Genomic DNA, 24,816 nt, shown 5'->3' on the forward strand with positions numbered 1-24,816 from the left:
CAGTCATCCGAGACGGGAAGCCATGAGGGTTCATAATCTATAACATAAACAAGCTCTGAATCAGTGACATGACGGAGCCGCGAGTGACAAACACACCCTCGTACACTGCATTGGGTTTACGTTACGTTAAAATGAGTAAAAGCTGGTACTCACAATGTCTGGACAGATGCCCTATTTTATGGGAAATAAGAATAGAAAGTTGTTAGTGAATGAGACAAAAAGCAGAAACAGCAGCAAAAAAACTCAGAGCTCTACCAGATCAGTGAAGGGCATGTCTTCCTGGTTCACAATTAAGCCACACACTCTGAAATACAAAGCAAGCTTTACGTTAATGCTGCATTCTGAACCGATAATCTAATGGCTATCTTTAATCAGGGAGAAATCTTAGTTAAACGGGCTGCTCAGTATACCTAATTGCACCATTTGGTAGGCTCGGACAGAATATATGGCGAGTTTGGTCGAGCAATGTATCATATTTTGACGAATCACAGTCAAGCCAAACTACTCATGACGAGACCAAAAGAACCTAGAGCCACCGCAACGTATTAAAAAGGTATTATACGGCATTTACCGCACGCTGATACATCAATATCAGGTCAGCAATGTCAGGTCAGTGACTTGATATCGCAGAATGTCAAAACAGTAGGCTTTTGATTAGCTAATTGCGAATTTGGGTAGAGTAAATAGCGAATAAAAAACCCTTTACATGATCCCCGGTTATAAATGGCACAGCTTTTGACCAAGACCTATGCAAACTCTGAGGGGAATCTAAAACATGCCTGAAGACCGGAGTCTGTGTTTTTTTTTGTTTTTTTTAATAAATCTCAATCTAACAAGGTATAAAATCTTTTAGCTGTTTGAATTATTTTAAGTTGAGAATTGCAGAATTGTTAAGTCCAGATAACTCCGAAAATCGTGTTGAATATTTTATTATACGTATAACTGTCAGGCAAAAGGTCTATAATGATGGGTGTTGCACTCTTCTGTTTGAAAAACTCACCCCTTTTGCCCATGTCTGCTGCTGAATTTGTCTCCAATCTCAGGCCGCCGCGTCTGTCTCTGTAGAATCTTGATGAGAAAAGCCTAAAATAAAATGGTATAAAAGAATGGACGAATTTTGATAAGACCAAAGCAGAGATAATTCCTTTACTTACAGCAGACACGCTGAAGCAGTCATGTAAACTAGGCATTAAACTTGGTGCATGCCAAACGGTTATCAGTTTGAAAAACTGTTTGCTCTGTTATCTAGATAATGATAACGTCTACTTTATCAACTGCTAATTCAAATTTACTATTTGTTTCTTCGTTGTGCAAAGCACCAAATAACAGCGTTCATCACCAGTTTATCAGAAGCTGAAATGGAAGGAACAAAAATATCACCTCCTCAGCATTAGATGTCACCAGAACTCGTTCAATGTAAATATCTTTTGGTCCTTTGTACCTGACGGAAAAATGATCCAAAATTTGCTGCAAGGTATTGTTCATCAAAATAAACAGGCAAGTAAAGAAGAAAAGAAAAGCAACAATTTTCTTAGGCAACGTGAACTAGCACCTTAAGTGAGCGAGCCATGACGAGAACTACACTGTAAAGCCAAATATATTTGAGACAACGAGTACTCACGACACAGGTACATCTCTGTATTGTGGCTGAGGAGGGGGCTGACCTGGCGTCACTGCAAATAAACCACACAACAACTGAGATTTGGGCTTACAGTACAGAATACCTTACTAGTGAAAACATTGCGGCCCTACCTGGTTGAATTCCTGAGGCGGTAACTACTGGCATGGACTTGTTGACGAGAACCTGTTTGTTTTCTATCCTCTCGCCTGGAAAACAAGAACAAAGAAAGCTAATGTCACGCGCTTGTAAACACTGTGAAGGGCCATCTTGTAGGAACTCAAAATCCACCATCTTGTAAACAACTTTAAAAAAAAAAACAGAGCCGGCTGGTGTGAAGTTGATCCACTCGTATCCCAAAGGACTGGACCCTCATTAGTTGCCTAGTTGCCTAACAGTGAAAAATACTGTGGATTTCGTGTCTTGTGCCTTAATTCGGCAACAAAGCTCGATGAACAAGAGTCAAATCCTACCATGCTCCATTATATATGAACTGGGTCACCTGGAAGAGGGAAATAGGCGGCCTGATGACGACAAATTCGAACCTAGGCCGAGGTCACTGTTTTGTGTTTCTGGGAAATACACTTGAATCTTACAGTGCCTCTCTCCACCTAGAAGTATGAGAGGGTACCGGCGAACTGTAGGGGCAGCCTGACAGAATGCTAAGAAAAAAAATGCGATGGACTTGCATTCCATCCAGGGAAGAGTATTGATATTCCTAGCTGCTTCATGCTTCAGAAACGGGAGTTAAGCACCGAAGGCTATAAGCCAGCTTGGCTTAAAGAGGTTCTACTTATTCAGCTACCTGGAGAACATATTCCATCAGCATCCAGCGCTCTGTGTCTCCAGATCACCTCTCCAGTAATAGCATCTCTGCTGGGACCTAAAAGGATTAAAGGGAAAAAATCCATATGTTCATCAATTGTAAAATCTATTTTCTTCAAAGCTATTTCAAAGTAAAAGTAAAATATTAAAATAAGATATAATTATCAAACATGGCGTAACGAACATAACAAACTACACAGAATTAGGCCGATAAAACAAAGACGACGATACAGCATTTCACTTGTGTACATCCTGCAAAATGGCCTGGCTATCTTCCCGGATGTATGTGCGTTGTATATTTTGGAATATTCACAGTGGCTTGTGAAAAGTTTACAAAAAGACCTCTTACCCATAACACGATCAAATGTCTTGGAGATGAAAGTGACGACCAGATGAAAAGAAAAACAAACGTAACAAATCAAAAATAAACATTAGTAAATCTCTTTCTCTCAAATGTGCCGCAGTAGAAATCTGAAATTTCCACTTAGAGCAAAAGATAAAGAGTACTGCTCAGTGGGCTTGCATTTCAATGATTACACTTTATGATGTCGGCCACACACTTGTTAAGCTAGAAATACGATCTATTAATCAAGATTTCCTAGAATTACATACAAAAATTAATTAATTAAGTGTTAAATTGGCGCGCTGATTTAAATTGGCTTTTCTGGGGATCAACCGCTTTTTTTCAAACACTCTTGTAAGTGACGAAGATGTGAGTGACATCGAGACATGTTTTACAAAAAGGCCATATTCGTATTCCCGGTATTGGACTGGAACTAGTTTGCAATGGAAGCTCAGTGGGGCAATATCATTAAAAAGAGATTAATGTCATTTGCATTTAAAAACACTCCCACATAAGCCTCAGGTGCTGTCGTGCAGGCTAGTTCCAGTCCTATACCGAGGATACGGATACGGTCAATTGAAAAGCTCTGTGACATTTCTCAAAATCACGATATATTTGCTACTTTCTCGACCAGAACGTGAAGTTCAGTAACATGTACAACCTTCCTTCGTCATTTACCTCTACCAAGTCAATTCCTAGTTGATTAGTTTGACTTTTAGCCAAGCGTTTTGTTAAGGTGTACAAAAGCCTATGCACGTGGACATAATTAGTAAACACAACTGTTAGCCTAGATGCCTCTCACCACTTCCCCTCCAAGTAACCTAGTACCGGTAAAGCCCACACAAACCCACGTGCCTAATATTCAACAGCGAATACTTGACATTTACATACCTGATTTGCGTATCTTTTTAACAAGCAAGTCTGTTTCCTGTATACTAAACAACGTCCAAATCCTGGATGAAAAACAAAAAAAAAACTTAGAAAAATAAATTTCGCTGCTGCTGTCATTTTTACCGTCATCTTTGGTGGAACAGAATGGCTTTGAAAAGCACTCAGACTGAAGATTTCAAGGATGATAGATCGTACCTCGGTCAACAGAAGATTTGTTAAGAATCAGAGCATCCTGAAACAAAACACAGCCTCACGTTAAAGTTAAGTAAGTTTAAGGATAGATACCTTAATACGTGAAATTGTTGCTATATCATATATTCGCGTTAATAAAATCTAGCATGTATGTGAGGCAATTTCAGGTTATTTTGTAGTTTTAACCCGAAATTGCCTCGCACCCACGTTGGATTACATTGTAATGCAAATGAGAAAAATTAACCGTGAAAAGGACTATTGGATGCCACGAGAATTTATTGTCCTAAGGTGTTTTAGCGACTGTACGACAAAAATCATTTTATTTTTGTGGCTCCAATTCTTAACAATAAAATGAGAAGTTATTTCAATGATGAAATCTTCGCTGAGGATTAGAAACATTTTCAAAGAAACAGAGATTAAACTTATGTGTTTAGCTCACTCATAACGGCTCTATAATGCTCTCCTTAAAATTGTTTGAGAGTATCGTTAGATTAGATGCAGATTAATTACTGACATCCATGTTAAACAAGCAGCTCTTGCTTTTACCTCAATATCGTATCCACTATAGCTCATAACAGCCACTGTTGCATTTTGACCTTAGAAGACAAAATAACACAAAGATTCAGTTTCATTCTCGCTCAATTATTTCCTCACGTTCGTGTTAAAATACAGTGAGAATCATTATCGAAGTGCCATATTAGATTACCTGCTGGTAGCTTGTCAAACTGGATCAAATCTATTGTCTTAAATAATAAAGAGACAAGGTTAACATGTTAATATGATTTTTATTTAGTTCTGATTCCCGCGCGTAACTTTCTTAATAAATGACGTACATGTACGAGGCGGCGTCCTAGTCAAAGTAACAAGAAACCTTCGCCTGTTACTCGTTTTCGGAATAAAAAGACAGAAACTGAGGCTTTAATTAAAATAACAAGAAAGCAAATCACCTTTGTCTTTACCAAGGGCACTTGAGGGTAACATAAAAAGTAAAGCAGAGTGTCTATTCTGTGTGAAATAAAACAAAACAAACATTTGACCTATTTATAAATAAACCAGACAGCAAATCAAAACTGAACATTGTTAGAAACAGCCGTGTTCAAAATGAGGGGGGAGTCAAGAAGGGGCCTTTTCTTGTTCGAATAGATGAATAGATGGGTTGTGGTCGTCAAGACCTTTTGTATTTGTAACATGAAGTGGAAGGCTCCTCTAGACCCACCACTGGAAACGACGACGTTGAATGCACAAGACTACGAGAAATAACCAAAAATGTTGTTCAAAGGGAACAACAACAGTGTCGTTATCAATTCACAGAGTTTTGGACTGCTTTTTGCCAACTTTTTTACGTCATTCTTACAACATTCTGGTGGCTTCGTTTCAAGTGACCAACAAAAATGCGACAACTATGAGAGTCGGAGGACAACTCCGCATTGGGTCCTGACAGTTGACATCTCTGTCTGTCACAGCTCTGTCAACATTATTCGATTTGCTACTTTAAAAACTTTGTCCAAAGACCGCCAAACAACGATCATTCCTGTGACAAATACATCGGTTATTAGGATTGAATTTCAACGAAATCTAAAGCCTTTTCCTTCCAAAGAAGGAAGTTGAATTTGTAAGTTTAAAACTCTGGCAGACCCTACCTATTGCGTTGGTTGTAGCCAATGGAACCTGTAATATGAGTAATAAACAGCATCAACTAGTGAAGTGACTAATCAGACTACATGTACATGTAGTTAACAGACCATATCGTCCTGGGCTCTATAAAAAAATTACATGGCAGGAATTGTGAAGTCACTATTGTCCTTGCTTTCTGGACAATTTGGAGTGAACTGTCACAATTTCTATCATAGTGTTCCCTGTTTTGTCTGTCTATTCACCCGTCTGCCCAGATGACCACCAATCTGTCTGTCCATCAATTAATCTATCCATCCATCCCCCAACTGTATTTCTGTCTTTGTCTCTAAGTCCGTCCGTCAGTCTGTCTGTCTGCCGACTGCCTATCTGTCTGTCGGCTCATCAGTCTGTGTCTCTATCTACCCATGTGTCTGACTGTTGATCTGTCTGTCTGTGTCGTCTGTCTGACTGTCAACCCGTCTGTCTGTGTCTCTGTCCGTCTGTCTGTCCGTCTATCTGTCTGTCTGTCCGTCTGTCTGTCCGTCTGTTTGTCTGTCTGTCAACCTGTCTGTCTGCCTGTCTATTTGTAGGTTGTAGTTGAGGTGTTATTAAGGAGCAAAATATGCAGACTAAGATTGACCTATAAGGCTATAACGCAGTTATTTGCAGTTATAAATTGTCCATCAATCTACAGACTAATGAACATAGAAACAGTGAGTACATGTACCTACCCATGGCCTGTTTTCCCATAGCACACTGGTATGTGTTCCTGGGCGACTGATTGTGATGAGGGTATGGTATAAGACCAGCACATACACCAAGCAGAGTGAATGGCTCAATCTCTAGATGCGTGGTCTCCCTGAAAGGTAAACTATCATTGTCAGGCAATAATCAATTGGGAAGCAAAAACATCACAAATTGTACTGACACACTTGTCATACAGACTGGTAAAAAATCAATGTTGTGCGAGGAAATAACAAGTCAAGTATCGAATTATGAAGTAAATTTGGTACATCTGTCCTTCTCAAACGCATTAATAATTAATAGTTAAACCACAGAAAATCACAACTGTGAAGGAGGTTTGGATACCCGGTCTTAATTAGCATAGATTTTGACGATTTTTCTTCTCCGTTTACTCCTTAGTTTTTGTTCCGATAGAGAAGATATATCAAGCACTCGAGACAGCGTTTCACCGGCTATCCAAACACCTCGAATTTCGTCAAAAATACTCCACTGCGCGTCGTATTTTCAACTCTCTTCTCGGTGTTTGGATATCCTGATGAAACACTGTCTCTCGTGTTTGATATATCACATCTTACACGTTGATAACGCCACAATGGACAACAACATGATTTCAAAACATAGACCTTTCGCTTTTTCGAATTGGTCATTCCAATCATTACTGTCGCTCCTGTTCTCATGTAATAGCAAGAGATAAATACCCTCCTTTTCACGGTAGTTGTAAGTCTGGCTGCACAGTTAGCAAGTGCTACATGCAGGCCAGACCACTTGCTTACATTTTATTAAAGCTTGCAATTGTAATAATTGTAATTGCAGGCTGCATGTAGGTAAAACCTTAAGTTTTGTGTGCAGCTTCAAGAAAAATACAAACAAAGATGACAGTTGCAACATGGCTTCAAGTTATTTCAGAAATGGCACAAACTGTAATAGAGCAAGTGTGCTTGATTACTTCTGCACTTTTGTTTAAAGACTTCGAAATATTTCAAAGCTTAAAAGAAAACTAAAAGTATCATCTACAGTGATGATGTCATACCTCGTGATTTCTTTTTCATAAAGAGCGATTGAACAGTCATTTTCTTCGTTGACATCTAAGTACTCAACCAGGCCTTCATGTAAGAAGTCTTCAAAGCTCCTGGTAAAAAAGAGAAGCAAATACGGTAGAAATTTCGCATTGAAATTCAAAGATGGAGGTCGAAATTCTCAGACCTAAATGTCGATACATTCTTCTCGGTGAAGAAATCAAAACACAAGTTTATTATGAAACATAATGAAATTCTCCACGAACAAAGCACAGTGACAAAGAATAAAAGAAAATTATATGTTTCTCAAAACTGTATTTCATTCGTTACCAAAATCTATATCGTTACTGTTATCATTCGGGCATTCAGGGTAAGGGCAGGTTTTTGGTTTATGTTTTCTACGCCTCTCTATTCAAGTCAAGGCTTGGCATTTTTAAATCGGCTACACGTAAATGATATAAAACAGTGTATGAACAGACCGGCGTAAACTCACCTAAACCCTTGCACAAGTTCTTGAATGTGTCTGTCCACCACCCTAGGTCTGCCATTTTTAACAATGATGTACGGTCTAAAATGTTGTTCAAAACAAATATTACCATTCAATCATTTCGTTCTTCTTTTTCATAGGCCAAGAACCCACCACGTGAACAGGAAATACTGAACTGTCAACATATAATTGCCTGCTCGTACGCAATACCGTCTAAAATGTGTTTTGCTGCAAATAACACTCTGCTCATGCGTAATTGTAACTACGCTCTTATGTGAAAAATGGAAGACTGCTTCCACCAACTGCCAGCGAGCTATTTAAATACGAGAACAAACTTGGGGATCAAATTATTGAACTTGGTTTTCGCAAAATATTGGTTCCGGCAAATAATTGATCCGCTGACAAATCACGATATTTTCCTCAGCCTCCTCCAATAGTTGTTAATGAGTTCACAAGTTCATAAACGGCCACTCCTCTGTTACATGATACTTCATCAGTCATTAAATTACCTGCAGACGCGTCCTCCATCAGATGCAATGTTGACAAATCTGCAACACAAAATCAGCGTCATTATTTTGTGGAAAGTTCTAACTTTGGAAACAATACAAATTACTAGCACACGAAAGTCATATGAACCACTAATACCTGTGCTGATGATTTGGACAAATTGAAACAAACTCATTTATGTAGCCAGCTAAAAAACAACAAAACAAATCACATTATTTGAACGAAAAGCTAAACTAAGGCCCAAGCTGTACTTGTGATTAAAGCTGTTTTCTATAGCATAAAGTATTTGAAGTATTTTCACTGCTCCTAGGTGGGATCCTAGTCTATCACAGGTCACTTCCCAGCAGTCTGTCAGGCTGCCCCAACAATCCGCCGGCACCCATTCATACACCTGCTAGGCGAAGAGAGGCATTGTGAGAGTAAGGTATGGGTCGCACTTGGGAAATCTTTGCCAGAATTTGTTTACTTTGCGGTGGAAATCTGTCATCGCGGGCCTTTGCCTAGTGCGACCGCAGGTTTTTCGCTTTGGCAAAAACTTTGCGAATCGGCAAAACATTAAAGACGCCGTAGTGCTTGGGTGGGACAGGCAGATTTTAGAAAAGTCGAGCCAAAAAATGGGAATCACAGCGGTTACTGTCAACGCTTGTCAGCGTAACATGAAAAACGATACACGCGGGAAGTTTAGTTCCAGTTCGCGGTCTTTCATCATGAACGGACGAGGCTAATATTATAATCCCGCACAATTTCAAGGTTTTCAAGGTTTTTACGGCGATAGCATGGAATACCCGCAGTATGCTCCCGTCTACCACAATATGACTGGAAGGGGAACGCAATCGAGCACTGCACATGCGAGCATTGCGCAGGAAAACACTCTACCGGCCAGGTCCATGCAAGCCAGCGCTTCACAAGCGTCGTTGTCTTGTCTTTCCAATCGTCTCCTGATCATGAACCAGCTGATACTGGAAAACCATCTTATGAAAGATGGTCAGATAACGAAGAAAAAATGCTAATCAAGCTGTGGGCCGAGAATTTCGATCACATCAATAGCAGTCAAGCCCGCAAAGCTTGGGATGACATCGCCAAGCAAATAAATTTGAAATTTGGTACTGACAATTACCTCCCACTAGTGCGACCCTCCGTTCTGTCTAAAAGTTATCCTTTCCGGTTGCGGTTTCAAATTTTTGTTGTTTTTTTTTAGCCGGCAAAGATGAAAACTTTTCACAAGTGCGACCCATACCTAAAACGGAATGCTCACGAATTTCTTTCGGCGGATTGATTTTTCAAAGAACCGCACAAAAAGAGCTTGTTGTTAAGAGTTATCTTTTTTCTTTCCTGTTATGAAGAAAATGTCAACTATTACCTTTCAAGGTGACCTAAACAACGAAATCAATGCTTAACTTTGGCGGTCTCTTTTACCGAGAGTGGATCGTGGGGACGTATCAATTTATCAACAGAGATTTTTAAGAGCCATTGTAATGTATACTTTACTGAACTAGCTTGTTCGTTCTGTGTTGGGAAATATTAATCTCGTCTTTTTTCGCATGTTTACGGACCCCACCTGTAGCTTAGGCCCCGTCCACACGCATCTGGATATTTTTGAATCCGCAACTTTTTCTTTCCGGATTCAGAAATTTCCCTTCCACGCGTAACGTATTGGAATCGAATTCGCCTGTCCACACGCATCCTCACTCTAGAGAAACTAGGCCTACACCTTGTGCCGCCATATTAGTTTATTGTTCGGTAAGAGACTGGACACGATTTTGCTACGTCATCGGATTCGAAAATATCGGGATTCACCGCCCACACGTTATCGGAATCGTTGCGGATTTATTTTTTGCCACTCTGGAGAGCGGATTAAAAAATATCTGGATTCGCTGCCTAATTCGCTGGATTCGTGTGGACGGAAGCCGTATCCAGAAAGAGAAAGTTGCGGATTCCAAAATATCCGGATGCGTGTGTAAGGGGCCTCAGTGGCAACACTTGAAAAACAAAGAATTCAATCAATATTTCCTCAATACGAACGTCACGCCAGTTTCCTTACCCTAGTTACCACACGTTAGTTACCTCACACAAGTTCACTAACATATGTCCTTCCTGCAATAGTTAGACTGAAAATATAACCTCACCTCTTCTCATAAGTCGGAAAGTGTCAACTAGTCGCTTGTAACTCTTAACAACACCAAGAATGTTTCCTGTCAGTAGAAGGGAGATCTTATTGGTTATTTTTCACGGCTAGTATTAATACATTTTATCTTTTTACAACATTTAAAATTTAATATTATTCTTGTTCTTCCAATGATGATTACCCTTCCTTTTGTATTTGAAATGAATGAATATATCATAAGATTTGTTTTGACAAAAAAGCAATAAACCAATTTCGATATATCAAAATTCAGCCTAACACAATAGACCTCCGCACGAGGCTCCGGGGAATAAACCCCACAAACTCTGTAGTTATTCCCCAGAGCCTCGTACTGAGGTCTATTGTGTTAGGCTGAATTTTAATATATCGAAATTGGTCTATTGAAAATGATGTTCATAAGAAAATAATTCACATTTTAATTTTAAAAAAAATTGGAAGTCTTTGTTGACTAGTGAAAGAAAAGTTTCACAATTTACTTCAAAGAGAAAATATAACTCACCATTCAGAAAAACTAGATACACTGAGGGATGGCTTATCTCCTCTCCAGACAGCATACTCAAATTCTGGAATTTCAAACAATCACAATCACTCTTGCAAAATGTGACTATCGCCTCGTGTGCCACGTTTTTGTTCTTTCCAAATTTTGACGTCTTCTGTGATCTTTTACTGAACAGATGCACGGCAACATGGAATTTATTTGTTGGGTGGATGAATAATGTACTTAACGTTCGAATAACTTTGTAGTTTCACTTTCAAATTTAAGTACACTGGAAGCCTGGTTTAAACAATCTTACCTACTTTTTAAGCCACGTAATATACATGCCTCGTCACTGGAGATACTTTTTGTGCTCCATTGGGTGTGTCTATAAACAGGGTTTGACTGTTACCGTACTACCAAGTAACAAACCTCGACTCCTAGGTTATAAGCCAGACGAATGATAGGTTCTTCATCCTGGTCTGTGGTGATATGTGTCATCAGTGCAAGGTTTTTCACTAACCCACAAGCCTACACATCAACCGACAAACATAATACCAGAATTGATCAACATTGATGGCAGGCAGAGTGACAAAATGAATAAAGCTTAACTCATCACTAGACAGTTTATAAGTTACATATCACCCAAGCGGGAGGGTCACACTGTGATAAATCTGGCCTGATGTCTATGACAGCAAAAACCCAGCTCGACAACTTCTGAACAAAAAACACCAAGGGCCGATTATCTCTTAGTACGGTCCCGAGCAAGCTTGGTCAGTGTTAAGCCCATAATTATGGGCTGGAAAGACAAGGTAAACTTTAAGTGCACAACTCAGATTGAAAGCTACCTTAGCTCATATTCAAGTCTGACGTTTTCAACAAAAAAAAAAAAAAAAAAGACGAACAAGAATGTTGTAACTTACAAGGCACTTCTCTCAGAGAAGTAACTCATAAAAGTCACAAAAAATCTCCAGAAGTGGGCGCGGGATCATTCGAACACTGCCCGATCCAATACTTGAAAAAATATTGAACCAGCAGTAAAGCAGTCTGATTGGTTGATGTTAGTTATTTCCCCTCTGCGCTAACTTAGTCTTGTTGATAATAAATCTAATACGTGTACCTATGGCACGAAAAAAAAACAACAACAATTGCTGCTATTCCTTTGAGTAGTAATTTAACATTTTCAGGTCTGTGTTTTTGAGGCCTTTCGGAAGTTGAACTGCAGTCGAATGCCGACTTTTCGAACCTCCAAGAAAGCAAACATTGGTTTGGAAAATCAGGTAGTTCGAGAAATCAGACTGAGAGGTAGAATTAAAGTGCTATGCTGAGGGGAGGAAAACGACTTTAGTTCGAGTTATCGAGAGGTTCGAAAAATCGAGGGTTCAAAAAGACTCGGGATTCCACTGTATTCTGTGTTTTGTATTCAAGACTCACCTCTCCTTCAGGTGTGTCTGACGGACACAACATTCCCCACTGAGATGGCTGTAGTGAGCGCGGACCACTAACTTTACGGGTCTTTTCAAACTGTGAGTAGTGAAAAAATAATTGAATAAAACTCATCTGTATTGAAGTGTTTTGTTGTACGTGAAGGTCATTCTGAGTTTACACTGCTGCTGACCTGACTGCTGATTCTTGTCATCATTCCAAGGGCGGAAATAAATGAAAGACGTGACAGCACCTGTAAAAAAACACGGTTTTACAAAGTCTACCGATTCCATGAAGATCTTGTTCAGGATGAAACTTTTACGACGTGCCACCAAGGTGCACATCTCAATGTCCCTACAAAAAATATAGCTGAAATGCTTTTTTAGATACACACTCATGCTTGTCAATAATGTTTTTTCTTTTTTCGGGGGGGGGGGGGGGGGGTGGGGGGAAGGAGTCAAAGAGCGTGCCCAGATTAAATATATAATATACTCTATCTAAATTTGCCTTATTTTAGTATTTGTTCAAGCAGATCACTTTCCAGCTTGGAGTTAACAACAAAACCATTTTAAACTCGTAAATTGCGATAGAAAATTACGAGTTGAAGTGGCTGGTGAGATTATTGCTCTTTAAGGTGGCAGAACACGGTTTTTGATACCTGTGTTTCATTCACCTTTTTTCTAAAATTTTTGTTCCATTAGTCGCCAAAAATGACGACACAAACTTCGTTTTTTGATAGTTAAGCTGACGTATGTGCCATTGCCATGGCAACATGAATAAATATAAACAGAGCTTTAAAATCGGTTTTGCTTATTTGTAGAAAATCTAGTCATTAGATTTGCTTTATCATTTGCATGCAGCAAGCTTGTACGATACTCACAAGTTAACACTATTTGAATAATAGTTTAACAAAAGGATTTTTGATTATCCCTTATTGAGGAATAACTGGAAATATCTACATGTACAATTTCCTGTGCTACATTTCAGTTCTTTTCAATACTCCAGTAACTTATTTCCTAAGGTGTTTTCGTGCCAAATTTCGTGAAAATCTAACGAGAAGTTCTCGAGAAATAGGCGAATTTCCGTACTTCCAAGAAAGCTATTCCACATTCAATCGCACTTCAATTACTTACAACGTATGCGCTGCATTTAACTGGGCTATTTCGGCAACAAAGAAAAATCTGAGAATTGCTAAGTTCTTTGCATCGTTACCTTTTCTAACATATATTTCTAATAAAAGACTAAAACCATCAATACACTGTGTCCAATTATGAAGAAAAATAGCACAGTTAGCGCGGGCATTGACCAAATAAAATGGTCGATGTATCGACACCATGATGGTTCTTTTGTAATCCTTGTGCACGCTCTGAATTGCATTAGCAATAGCGCACACGAAAATTGTATTCTGCCACCTTAAAAGTTATGAAAATAGAACTCAGCACACTGAACTGACCTGAGTGACACCTGCGCGATGCATGTTAAATCTTTTGATTATCCAGTTGCCCTGAAAGCAAAAAAAAAAAATTACCACTGACTTCATGAGTGAATGCCACGAAAAGAACGTCGTTTGTTACATTTATTCTTGAATCTAATCATCACATGAGAATAACAGTCAGAAACCATGAGTATAAATACTAAATCTCTCTCACAATGAGCTCCGGACAGTTGCTGATTAACAGGATTAAAAGAGTTATACCAAAATCGTTTGCGGCATTCTATTACCGAGGTTATTGCATGAACCAGCCCGTGTGTTATTTGATCCTGACGCATGTGCTTCACAATGTCAAACTGAATGAAAGAAATAAAAAAAATATATGTCACTATACCCAGCTTTCTCGTATTTTTAATCCACATACTAATAACCTCTCCTTTTACAGTTGTAAATCTGAGCTGCCTAGACTAGCAAGTGATACCTGCCAGCCAGCCCACTTCCTTGCCCAATGAACCTTCTTAATAAAGTTTATAATTTGAAATTTTTGAATTTGTAATTTGTAAACAAACAGAAAACGAAACCACCTTGCATAACCTATTAATATTTATTTAGAATTTACAAAACTGTGAACCCCCCCAATCCCTGGAGTTGTTTGCATCAATTTTTTGGAAGTAAAAATTACCAGCGGACACAATCGTATGACAAACTAATTCTACATCTGCCCCTTTTGACCCAGTAGTAGTTCTAGGGCTTAAAGCTCCGCCAGTGGTAGTGTGACTGTCCGACCTAGTGTGTCATGCGTGACAGCAGTACATGTATCTCTGTTATTATGGTATACAAGTTCTGCTATTACATCAGCATACCTGTGCAGCCCTTGGTTTGGGAATTGTTTGGTCTGCGATTTTTTTAAGCTGAAAAAGAATTCATGAAACATGGCTGTAAGTACACTGTACCACTGTCAAGACTGGGACCAAATTTCAAAAAGATGGCTTCATTAAAAAAATTAAAACTTTACGATGTCTTTCGGTTCGGAACAAAAAATGGCATTTTTTTCTAGCGGAGGGCACCGTGATGTAATATTCTGGACAAGACATCAATCATTAATTTTCTCTTAATGTTTACCTCGGCATTAAACCTCTTGAAAAGATCCTCGAAAAGCAGAGATAGAAGCTGTGAAATTAAAAGAAATTCCGAATGTAAATCCACAGGAAGACATGCACCACTAAAAACTGCCTCGTTCATCTATTACAAAAGAAATCGTTAAGTACTGAGGCCCTATGCGCCAACTTGGCGCCAGGGGACAGGTGAAGGTGACTGCAGTAGTTCTAGCCAACTGCATGTAGCCACACTCAAAGATTAGTACTGTTTGAAATATCTCACTTTAAGATACACTGTACTTTGTAAAGACTAACCAATTTACTACTTCTGTAACTACTTGGTAATGATCATTACCCCAGGTTTTATCACAAGTGATGAGTAGGTACACAACGGCCGATGTCATTGTTTAGAGCCTGTGGTATGAACAGACCTGGACTAAATCAGGGTACACGACATAGAAAACAAGACAAAGATGACCCTAAACCCATTCTCAAAAATTTCAATTTCCCCAGTCATTCTTCAAGGCAACACTCAGTTGTAAAAATTCGGAACAGAAATTTATCTTGCAACGCAGTTACTTGGTTCCTCGTGGGATGAATGAACGTTTTCACGTCACCAATTCATTCATGCAGATGCTTCCTCCAATAGCGCAACTTCGGGTTCCACTATATAAAAACACATACAACCCACAATCCGCCACTTTGCTCTGACGAAGGACTAAATTTCCAGATGTCAGTTTCAAACTCGCTACAGCGGTTATTGATTATATTTTTATCAACTTCAAGTTGATAAATGGCTACGTGTTCCACAACTGGGTCTTCTGCCAATATTATTGTGAAAAAAAATGATCACTGACTCTTGACTTGAAAATTTGATGTACATGTAAACAGAAACTTTAAGCAACAACAGTTCCATATCACAAGATCTTACGGACCTGTCCTGCTAGCTCCAGTCTCTTGTTACCATAGTAATCACGATCATCCACATGGGCCTGCAAGAAAAATGAAAAACTAAGCTTCACATGCTCTAACTTTAACAGGTAGCCCAGTTTTTGGGGCACTAAACTGGTAAACCAGAGGAACTTGCCACTCCCAAATTCAACTCCATCATGTTTGAAAAAAGCTAACTGGTCAGGCTGAACCACAGAATGTCTGTCAGATATGTGTTTCATGTACAAGTAAAGTCAAACTTACATGTACAAGCAGCCTTCTAGGTTAGACACAAACCAACTCGTTTTATTATTGGTCAAGATGTCTGGAATTCTAGGGTTACGAACAACCTGGCAATATTGCTTTGCCTAGCAGACATTGAAACAACAATTCTGCACATACACCGTGAGCACACTGAAATTAATGAAATACATGATGAACAGTATACAAGTACTTAATTGAGAGATTCTATACTAGTTCTTCCTGGGAAGAGACTCTTACCTCGTCGCTGCAAGCAAGTATGACTCTTCGAACCATCAGAGCTAGAAATACACACTTGGCCTTGAAATCATACTTAATAACCTGAAAACATAAATGAGTCATAAAAGAACAAAGTGGGACTTGGAGAATTATTTCCATTCAGGTAAATGTACATGTACATGTAGACCACAACTTTGAATATACATAAAAATTTAATTTCACATTTCAAAAGGTCTTAGAACGTCATCTGTTAAATAATCTTAACTGTGGTCACATAAAGTCACAGCAAATTTAAAACTAATCTTACTGTGCAGCAGACAGAACAAACCATCTACTAAATCATGAGGGTAATGAAATGGCATCACAAAAAAAAAAATTTAAACTGATAAAACGTTTCATAAGTGAACTGTTATTAAATTATACCGGAACATGAGCAAGCATGACTCCTGCTAACAATTCTCTTGCTTCCTCCACCTTGGTCCTACTCTTGCCCCAAGTGGCACGTTGACGCACTTTAGACCCAACATATTGAAGTGCCTTTTGAGGGAATCAAGATAGAAGGCATTACACGTAGGTGCACAAATTTATATTCAAAAAGACCTTCCACTTATTAAGAGCAATTGATCGACCAAAGGTAAAAATAAAGCCCAAAATATCATTCCCAAAGGAACAAGAATAGCATAACAGCTAACTCTCCCACCTAAAGTGGGATTCTCATGCCTACAAGTCAAAACCTTTGATCTTCATGTACTCATGTATTCATGTCAAATATCAACAATTTGAGGTTTTACAGTCTTAACTGTCAAAAAATATGTATGCATAAACAAAACAAGAAAACTGCATGTAAGTGACAAAATGGCACTACTTTGAGCAGTCCCTCCATCTTTCGTGGTGAGATTTCTTGCCATTACATCCAATCCTCAAGTCTCCCTCTTAGGTTACTTGCCGACAGAAATCTCAGAACAAAACTGACAACTACAACCAAAACAACCACAACTTAAACTTCAAAGCACACTCATATCTGTAAGTAAACCTGACACAAGCATTCCAATATAATTTCTTTTTCTGTCTTAAACATTCTCTACATTTGTTGACATCTCCACTGAGTTTATTTTTTCATGAAACTCTGCAGATAATTTTTTCATTTAGTTTGATCACTGCTCCTTTCAAAAAGTGTCTGAGTGTGTGCATCTTGATGGTGACCGTTTCCATAAAAACGGCCACACTATACCCACTATATTTCACTTAAGGTAATTCCTCTGAAATAAAAGTGACAATACATTTTTGTTCAAACTTTGTCCACTAAATATTTGTCACAAGATAACTTCCATTTTGAAATAAAAAAGGGGGGTGCCCATGTTCATTAAGGAGCAGTGAGGCATTGAAAATGCCCCATTTTGGCATTATTTAATGCTTATTATAAGAACGCATTCCCAGTAATTGTAAAATCTTTGTGAACCCAGACTCATAAGAACACGCATTAAAGTACAGTCAATACATTGTGTAGGACACAAATAAACATTTTACGTTTGATTCAGGAAGAAAGCTAAATCCTTGATTAAAAATTTGAACCAAATTTCTTGACATGGTTACCGACTGCAAAATAGAAAAGACCACAGTGTATCTGCTATTTTTCTTATTTATTCAATTTTCAGCAATAGAAATTAGATCAGTCTTTTCTCACGCAAAGCTTATGATTAGTTGATTACAATGACTGGAAAAAAAATTGGGGTGCCCGTGCTCATTGGTGAGCTAAAGCCATTTTTCAACTGACAAAGCTCAATATCAAGGCAAATCCGTCATGTTTTCAATATGCGCGTGCACGAGCGCACGCTAATGATGCCATAAATTATGCGCAGTAAGGATGCGCAATGCAAATGTGAGGAATGACCTTAATTGTTTTATTTTCACTAACCTGTAATTGTGTGTAGATGTTGAGTTTGTGACACTCCTCAAGTGATGGTGCAAAAGTGGAGATGACCTCTTCCTCGCAGCCAACCATTTGAACTATTTCTTGTTCACATTCTATACCCATGGCCTTGAAAACCACCACCACAGGTACATCCTGACAGTGACAGAAAAAAATGCTTTAGTTTTGTTTACCCTTGGTGTATTAACTAGCACATTCAAGTGATGATTGGGCAAGCATTCAAACCAGTATTAGAAAAAAGATATTAGAAACTGATCATATTATACGGCCTCACAGAATACCACTTCTCAGTGAAGTAAGCCCCCTGAGTAACAACTGTTATTATTACCATATTAAAAATCTCAACTGGCAGGAGGCCAACCAGTTTGCTTTTTATAGGCATGGCTGAGGAGTTGAACTCTGCCTTTTGTTACAAGTAGAAGTCAAACTAAGACCTGAGCCCACAAACTCAAGATTCTAAATTCAGAATCCTAGCCAATTAGAGACCATTTTACTGTCTTGGAATAAGTGCCCCATGATTGTTCATTTGATATTTTTTGGGTAAAGAGTGAAATTCATTCAAAGGAGGATGTCAAATCAAGGGGGCACTTAGTTCCTACTCTGCTTTTTCGAAAGAACAATGTTTTCAGTAGACACCTACAATGCAGATATTATGTATGCAGGCTTTAACAAAAACTACATTCAATAAGCCTGAATGCCTCTCACCTCAGACAGAGCATTATGTTTCAAACAAAACTTGTGTTGTTTAGTCACAATACTCGTTCTGCTTTTTCTTTCTGCTGTTGAACTGCAAATAAATAAAACAGATTACTTACAAATTGGACATTAAAATATGGACAAGTCTACAACATGGAATTTTTCCAATGTGAAATGTTGTAAAATACAGACCTTGTTACAGAACATCCAATATTCCCTTTCTTGTCAGCTTCCACAATGATGCGATTCTTTGATAGTTGTTCTTGAATTAAAATGACCTTTTCTGTTCCGTTTGCTATGAAGTAACCTCCTGCAAAAATGGTCGGTAAAATTGGTAATTAAATAAAAATCATTTTCAAAGTTATGCTCCAGTCGTATAGATTGTGTCATTGAACTCAAAATCATGCTTGCTTCCTAAAATAATGTGCCACGGTCTCAAGGCTCTCGACCTGATCACTTCCCAAAACAAATTTCAAGAACTTGATACACTACAGGGGTATACAGTTCTGGGGAATTGAGAGGTGTTATCATACAATAGAAAATGGTATTGCCATGGTGGAGTATATATGGAACCACAATGGCCCTTACCAGAGCTTGAACCTAGACTTCTTGATACTGAGTCCAAACAATACTCTTATCACAAGGCTGCCACAATTTAAGTCTAGAATAACTGTAAGTAGTGGCTTTTGATGTCAAGTGGTAAAACTTAGCCATCCTTGGTATTCTCACTGTGCTTGCAATGCCATGATGACATGACAGCTTTCAGAGCACTCTCTACCACTTGCACTATTATCAGATTGGATGAAACAAATTGAAAGCTTTACAAGTGCAAGGAAAATTTGTTTAAAATACACCCTTTGTTCTTGTGACTCACTACTTCCTACCCCTGTGCATATCAAGTATAGTACTTTTTGGATCACTTGTACTAGACTTGTGCTGGCTTGATGTGAATTACAAGACAGCAATTCTGTTTTTTTTTGTTTTTTTTCCCAACCAACCTGGATCAATAGGACACTCATTCAAGGATGCCAACTCTGCTGGACTTTTCCCTGTCAGTACACAGTTTGAACTCCGAAGCATTATCGGCATTCTAAGCAAAAGAGAACAAAACAAGCAATTTTACATACATGGTACGACAGACATGGTAAATAGTTTGAACCTAAAAGTAGCAGTGGTCTATGTAGTGTGATCGCCTGGGTGAGGGTTGTTCTAAAAGGAACTATTGATGGCGAATGGTGATGGGAAGTCTAAATGACTAAAATAAGACACTTAAGGGACTTTAAAAGCTACATGTAGGGTTGGGTGTTAGCAACTAGAGGTAACCCTAAAATTCTAGTAGTATGCCCTGGCTACTTTGATGGACTTATTTTCAGAGGGGCTCATTTTAGAAGGGAATTATTAACAGAAGGAATTTTGCATTCCAAAAAGGTTAACTAAAGGTCTATATTTGGAAGAGATTAAATATCTGAAAACTTTTAGGTCTACATGTATATACATGAAAGAATTCTGTGAGGTAAATTCTTCTACTTTAATGATGTGAAACACAAAGTATCAGTTGGACATGTATCAGGTCATTGAAATATTGTAATTGTACATGCAAGCTGTACATACCTTCCTATTGGCAAGTTATGCCTCACCACTCGCTGAAAAATAAAAATGAAACCAGTTACTTCAATATAACAATTTGAATGACTGAGAATTTGTTACGACTCATAACAATAATCTGTTGACCAAACAATTGACCTGAGTCTTTAGAATTATTCGCGAATGCCCTTCTCTACTTTGGCAGGTTAGTTGTGAGAGAATTCTGGACTTTTATACAGTTGCTTGATGGACTTTGCTCTCAAAGTTGGTGTCACCAACATTTGAATTTCTTTTTACTTTAAAATAAAGTGTTAAGCTCTAAAATGATTGACCTCTACATGTATGTGTAATAAAACAAAGGAGAAAGCAACTATACATGTAAGTAAAAATACCAAATAATTATCCGTTTAAAAATACTGGCCATGCAACTTGACTGGCCAGGGCTGTAGCCAAGAAACAAATTTGATTGAGGCAATGTCCATGGAGAAATTACGACTGAGGCAATGTCCATGGTAAAATTCTCTTCCAAAGGTATTTAGGGAGTTTATGATGACTATAAACAACAACAACAACAACAACAACAATAACAACAAAAATTGACTGAGGCAAGTGCCCCGATTTGCCTGTTACCGGGTACAGCCCTGCTTGCTAGCAAGTGCAACACACCAACAAAATGAACATGCGTTGCAGCAATAATATTATTATTATATATTGTAACTGATGATTTAAAGAGATAACAATCTGCTAACCTGGCTTCCTCTGGTGTACTCAATATCTACTGTGATAGGGGCAGAGTATGTCATATCTCTCAAGCGGCACTGAAATACAAATATAACAAGCAAACAAGGTAAATTCGTGCTGGCCTGTAGTGTGGGCATTTTAGCTGGATGAGTACTGAACAATTTTGTTTGTGTATCGTGAAGTCACAAAACATACAGGGTCAGTATTACAGTGACTATGTCAGTTTCAAAACAGAGAAAGGCAAAGCAAATCTACAAATGTGACTCTCTTTAATCACCAAAGCTGTGACCAAGCAAAAGCACATACTGTGTAAACTGCACCTAGCATAATTTTGCAAAGATTTCTGTGACAACATCCCGTTGAAACCCCTCAATTACATGGACATGTGTTACAACAACATTCCACGAGAGGAATTTAGGCCTGGAACAGAACTTCAGTCTCAACCCTTTTTCCAAATGGTGGTGCTTACTCACTTAAAAAAAGTAATGCACCCCTCCCCCCCCCCCCCCCCCTCTCAAAATATACATGTACCTGCATTACTTGTACATGTTCTAGGAATTGTGTGAGTATTAGAAAAAAATCCTACATGTCTATGGAATCAACAGGCCATCATATGTAACTTAATATTACATAGATTTAGCCAAGCCTAAAAGTGGAGCTCATGATTGCAATAATTAACCATCGAGGAAAAAGAGGATTTGTTTTTCTTGGATCAGAAACTCAAAAAATGATTAATTGTGAGGATGTAATCATTCAGTGTCTGGAACCTTTCACTATTTTTCCAATTAAATTTTAACAAACTATACCCAATAAGCGTAACCAAAATTGTAGAAATTACCTAGACAACCAAGCCTTGACTTACTACTAGACTGATACATGTAATACGATCTTCATTTTACGTATTTGCCCACTCAGCCGTCTCAGTCATGTACGTTGTCTGTCTGAACAAATTTCACAGTTTTCTACAGTGTAGTTTGCAAAAAGTATGCGTTGCAAAAACAAACAAAAAAACTTTTTTTACACCAATAAACCACACAAAACACCTTAAACTTGCCTCATGAGGTGAGATGGGTTTTGTGATGTTGAATGACTCTTCCACATCAGGACTGCCAACATAGATGTTCAGGTATTTTAGATACCACACTGGATCAGCATCTGTAGTAATTTTTTCATTTGCTTTAACAATCTTTTTTATCTAAAAAAAAATTCAAATCAAGAAATTATGGAATAAAAATTTCTGTCAATACAATATGTCTTTATAAAACAAAGGTCCTCAAATGAATAGAAAGCATGTAGTTTCACTGACTAGAAACTGTTAACGACACCAAGGTGTTTATGATCTTACCTCACCTCTTTGGGTGGGATGCTAGTCCATTGCCCGTGTACGATTTTTCCAGACTGCAGACTGCAGACTACATTTGGGCCAAAATAGCATTCTGGTTAGCCTGAATATCACCCAAGTTTGCCTGTTTACGGTTAGCTCTCAGTAATGGAAATGAGAATACTTGAGAATACAATGAGTTAAAAGGGCTGCATTCTGCGGTCTGCAGTCTGCAGTCTGCAAATGTCATACATGGACCAGTCCATTGCAGGGTTGCCATACCCCCTAAAATTAAACTTGCCAAATCCATTTATATATCTGGATGGAGAAAGACACTGAGAGTACATGTAAAGTGTCTTGCACAAGGAATTCAAACTGGGGCATAACCCTGGAATCCTCGATCCAGGGTCCAGTGTCTCAACCTTAACAAACAAATCCAGTACTTACATCCACATTTATGAAGTAGTTAAAAGAGTCTATATGCTGCTTGACAAGTCCCTTAACCTGCAAAATACATCACCATGGATTAACAATCTCTTAAAGAATACAAGGAAAGCTCATCAATAGCACCATTCAGTGATCAGACTTGGATAAGTCTTCAATGTACTTGTAAATGTACAGTCATGTTAGAACTACTTTTGTTTATATAGTAAAGGCCCATAAGGGAACCTCCTAGTTAACTATATGCAAACAGTCAAACAATCATTGCCTGGTGTGATATTTGGGCTACATAAGCAAGCAATACATACATGTACATGTATATAGCTGTTTTTGAACTTGCAGTTGATTAAAGTAAACTCCACGGCGAGTTTGTGAAGCTGACTCTTCCAGCAAAGAAAACCCTAATGCTCAAATTGCCAGCTTCACAAACTCTGCACTGCAGTTAATTTACCCCCATTAACTTCAAGTTGATAAATTAAAAGAGCTCTGTGTTAAATTGTCTAAACTTGGATGTAGACATTACAATGACTGTTACAGTACATACGTACCTTTAAAAAAGCTGGTAATAGTTTCCATTTGTCCTAAACATCAAAAAAGAGTTAAAACCGTGAAAAATTGACTTTTACAATATCAACAAAAAAATCCCTTCATTCATACACACAAAATGGTTACACTAACCAAAAAACAGAAACATGATTTAAATGACGATGATATATTTCTTGATACAGTAGGTATCAGACAGAAATTACAGCCTTATTTGCAGTTCACAATTTCTGTAGGATATTCATTTGACATTGAAGGGAAAGAGGAGAAAATTTCCAAAGTAGAAAGGGTTGCTCTCACCAAACAGATCTCCTCAAGACCTGTGTGGTGTCCAAATTTCATACGAACTGGACAAACATTGAGCATAAAATGGCGTCTTGTTTACAAAAATGTTATAAACATCTTTTCTTTTCATTTCTTCTACTTCCCATATATGTCCTTAAAAATATACCAATTAATTAAAGAAAGACAATCATACTGCAACAGCTTTGATTGGCTTCGACACATCTTCCAAGTTGTCAGTAATTTTCCCCAGTGTTTCAAATTCCATTGCTACCATTCCTCTACTACTGCACTGTCATTTCATCATCAGAACCAGCCGGCCTGTAAAGAAAGAAAGAGAGATTACGCATAGCATGTCAATACCCTTCTGTATCCCCTTCACTCCACACACAGTGCTTACACCCTTTTTCCACCAATCTAAACTTCTGGCAAGACATGTTGTTCAATCTCATTGCTGTATGTATACCTGGGATCAAGGTCGCCACACGTCATAGCGTCATAGCAAATATTCTTCACTTTCATCTACAACCGCAGTTCATATATGAATTATTTCATATAAACTTCACATCATTTCACTACTCACGGGAAGATATGAACTCAATAAATTGACCTCACTCCCAATGTGTGGCTTCATAGCTCAGTTGGTAGAGCATCGCACCGGTATCGCGGAGGTCACGGGTTCGAATCCCGTTGAAGCCCTGATTTTTTTTTTTTTTTTTTTTTTTTCAGGCTTCTTCTTTCCAATTGCTTAAATTGGAAAATTTACTGCGATGATCATTCTTCACTTTCATCTACAACCGCAGTTCATATATGAATTACTTCATATAAACTTCACATTATTTAAACTTAAGCCCTTATAGTAGCTGTGAGCAGCTACTTTTCTCATTACAAATTCATTATACCATAAAATTTTGATAAACCCCAACAAATGCAAGCCGCAGTAACGAGGTTTCCTTAGTAGTGACCTTATTTACCAAACTATGGCTCAAACTATAAGCTTAATGCCTCGCACATGTACGACAGTTCGACTCAGAAGGAAACTGTAATATTTTTTTTTAC

General features: G+C 38.2%; 1 protein-coding gene across 2 annotated transcripts in view; it reads right to left on the bottom strand.

Moving 5' to 3' along the window:
* Window positions 1–24,816, bottom strand: part of LOC110047395 (DNA-directed RNA polymerase III subunit RPC2-like) — a 32,358-nt gene that overhangs the window by 7,167 nt on the left and 375 nt on the right. For both annotated transcript variants that reach the window (XR_016203986.1, XM_089278707.1), the window contains exons 2-43: window positions 23,954–24,078; window positions 23,481–23,513; window positions 22,939–22,995; window positions 22,225–22,365; window positions 21,179–21,247; window positions 20,457–20,488; window positions 19,844–19,935; window positions 19,038–19,155; window positions 18,855–18,936; window positions 18,135–18,284; window positions 16,643–16,756; window positions 16,241–16,321; window positions 15,745–15,801; window positions 14,835–14,882; window positions 14,576–14,623; window positions 14,003–14,068; window positions 13,734–13,784; window positions 12,474–12,533; window positions 12,290–12,379; window positions 11,288–11,386; window positions 10,880–10,943; window positions 10,364–10,429; window positions 8,376–8,424; window positions 8,240–8,278; window positions 7,737–7,811; window positions 7,258–7,356; window positions 6,215–6,342; window positions 5,510–5,537; window positions 4,817–4,874; window positions 4,576–4,612; window positions 4,416–4,465; window positions 3,873–3,909; window positions 3,678–3,739; window positions 2,793–2,811; window positions 2,424–2,501; window positions 1,753–1,827; window positions 1,622–1,673; window positions 1,381–1,441; window positions 1,001–1,083; window positions 256–304; window positions 154–171; window positions 1–37 (exon numbers count right to left, since the gene is read on the bottom strand). The exon at window positions 1–37 is cut by the window's left edge and continues 69 nt beyond it. Coding sequence is in view for 1 of the 2 variants with exons in the window: in XM_089278707.1 (XP_089134833.1) it covers window positions 1–37; window positions 154–171; window positions 256–304; window positions 1,001–1,083; window positions 1,381–1,441; window positions 1,622–1,673; window positions 1,753–1,827; window positions 2,424–2,501; window positions 2,793–2,811; window positions 3,678–3,739; window positions 3,873–3,909; window positions 4,416–4,465; window positions 4,576–4,612; window positions 4,817–4,874; window positions 5,510–5,537; window positions 6,215–6,342; window positions 7,258–7,356; window positions 7,737–7,811; window positions 8,240–8,278; window positions 8,376–8,424; window positions 10,364–10,429; window positions 10,880–10,943; window positions 11,288–11,386; window positions 12,290–12,379; window positions 12,474–12,533; window positions 13,734–13,784; window positions 14,003–14,068; window positions 14,576–14,623; window positions 14,835–14,882; window positions 15,745–15,801; window positions 16,241–16,321; window positions 16,643–16,756; window positions 18,135–18,284; window positions 18,855–18,936; window positions 19,038–19,155; window positions 19,844–19,935; window positions 20,457–20,488; window positions 21,179–21,247; window positions 22,225–22,365; window positions 22,939–22,995; window positions 23,481–23,513; window positions 23,954–24,034 (2,833 nt within the window). In the remaining variant the exon portion in view is untranslated. The remainder of the gene's footprint in view (window positions 38–153; window positions 172–255; window positions 305–1,000; window positions 1,084–1,380; window positions 1,442–1,621; window positions 1,674–1,752; window positions 1,828–2,423; window positions 2,502–2,792; window positions 2,812–3,677; window positions 3,740–3,872; window positions 3,910–4,415; window positions 4,466–4,575; window positions 4,613–4,816; window positions 4,875–5,509; window positions 5,538–6,214; window positions 6,343–7,257; window positions 7,357–7,736; window positions 7,812–8,239; window positions 8,279–8,375; window positions 8,425–10,363; window positions 10,430–10,879; window positions 10,944–11,287; window positions 11,387–12,289; window positions 12,380–12,473; window positions 12,534–13,733; window positions 13,785–14,002; window positions 14,069–14,575; window positions 14,624–14,834; window positions 14,883–15,744; window positions 15,802–16,240; window positions 16,322–16,642; window positions 16,757–18,134; window positions 18,285–18,854; window positions 18,937–19,037; window positions 19,156–19,843; window positions 19,936–20,456; window positions 20,489–21,178; window positions 21,248–22,224; window positions 22,366–22,938; window positions 22,996–23,480; window positions 23,514–23,953; window positions 24,079–24,816) is intronic.

The sequence above is a fragment of the Orbicella faveolata genome, unplaced genomic scaffold, assembly GCF_042242905.1.
Source record: "Orbicella faveolata isolate gen_17 unplaced genomic scaffold, um_ofav_v1 contig_46, whole genome shotgun sequence".
Classification (NCBI taxonomy): Eukaryota; Metazoa; Cnidaria; class Anthozoa; order Scleractinia; family Merulinidae; genus Orbicella; species Orbicella faveolata.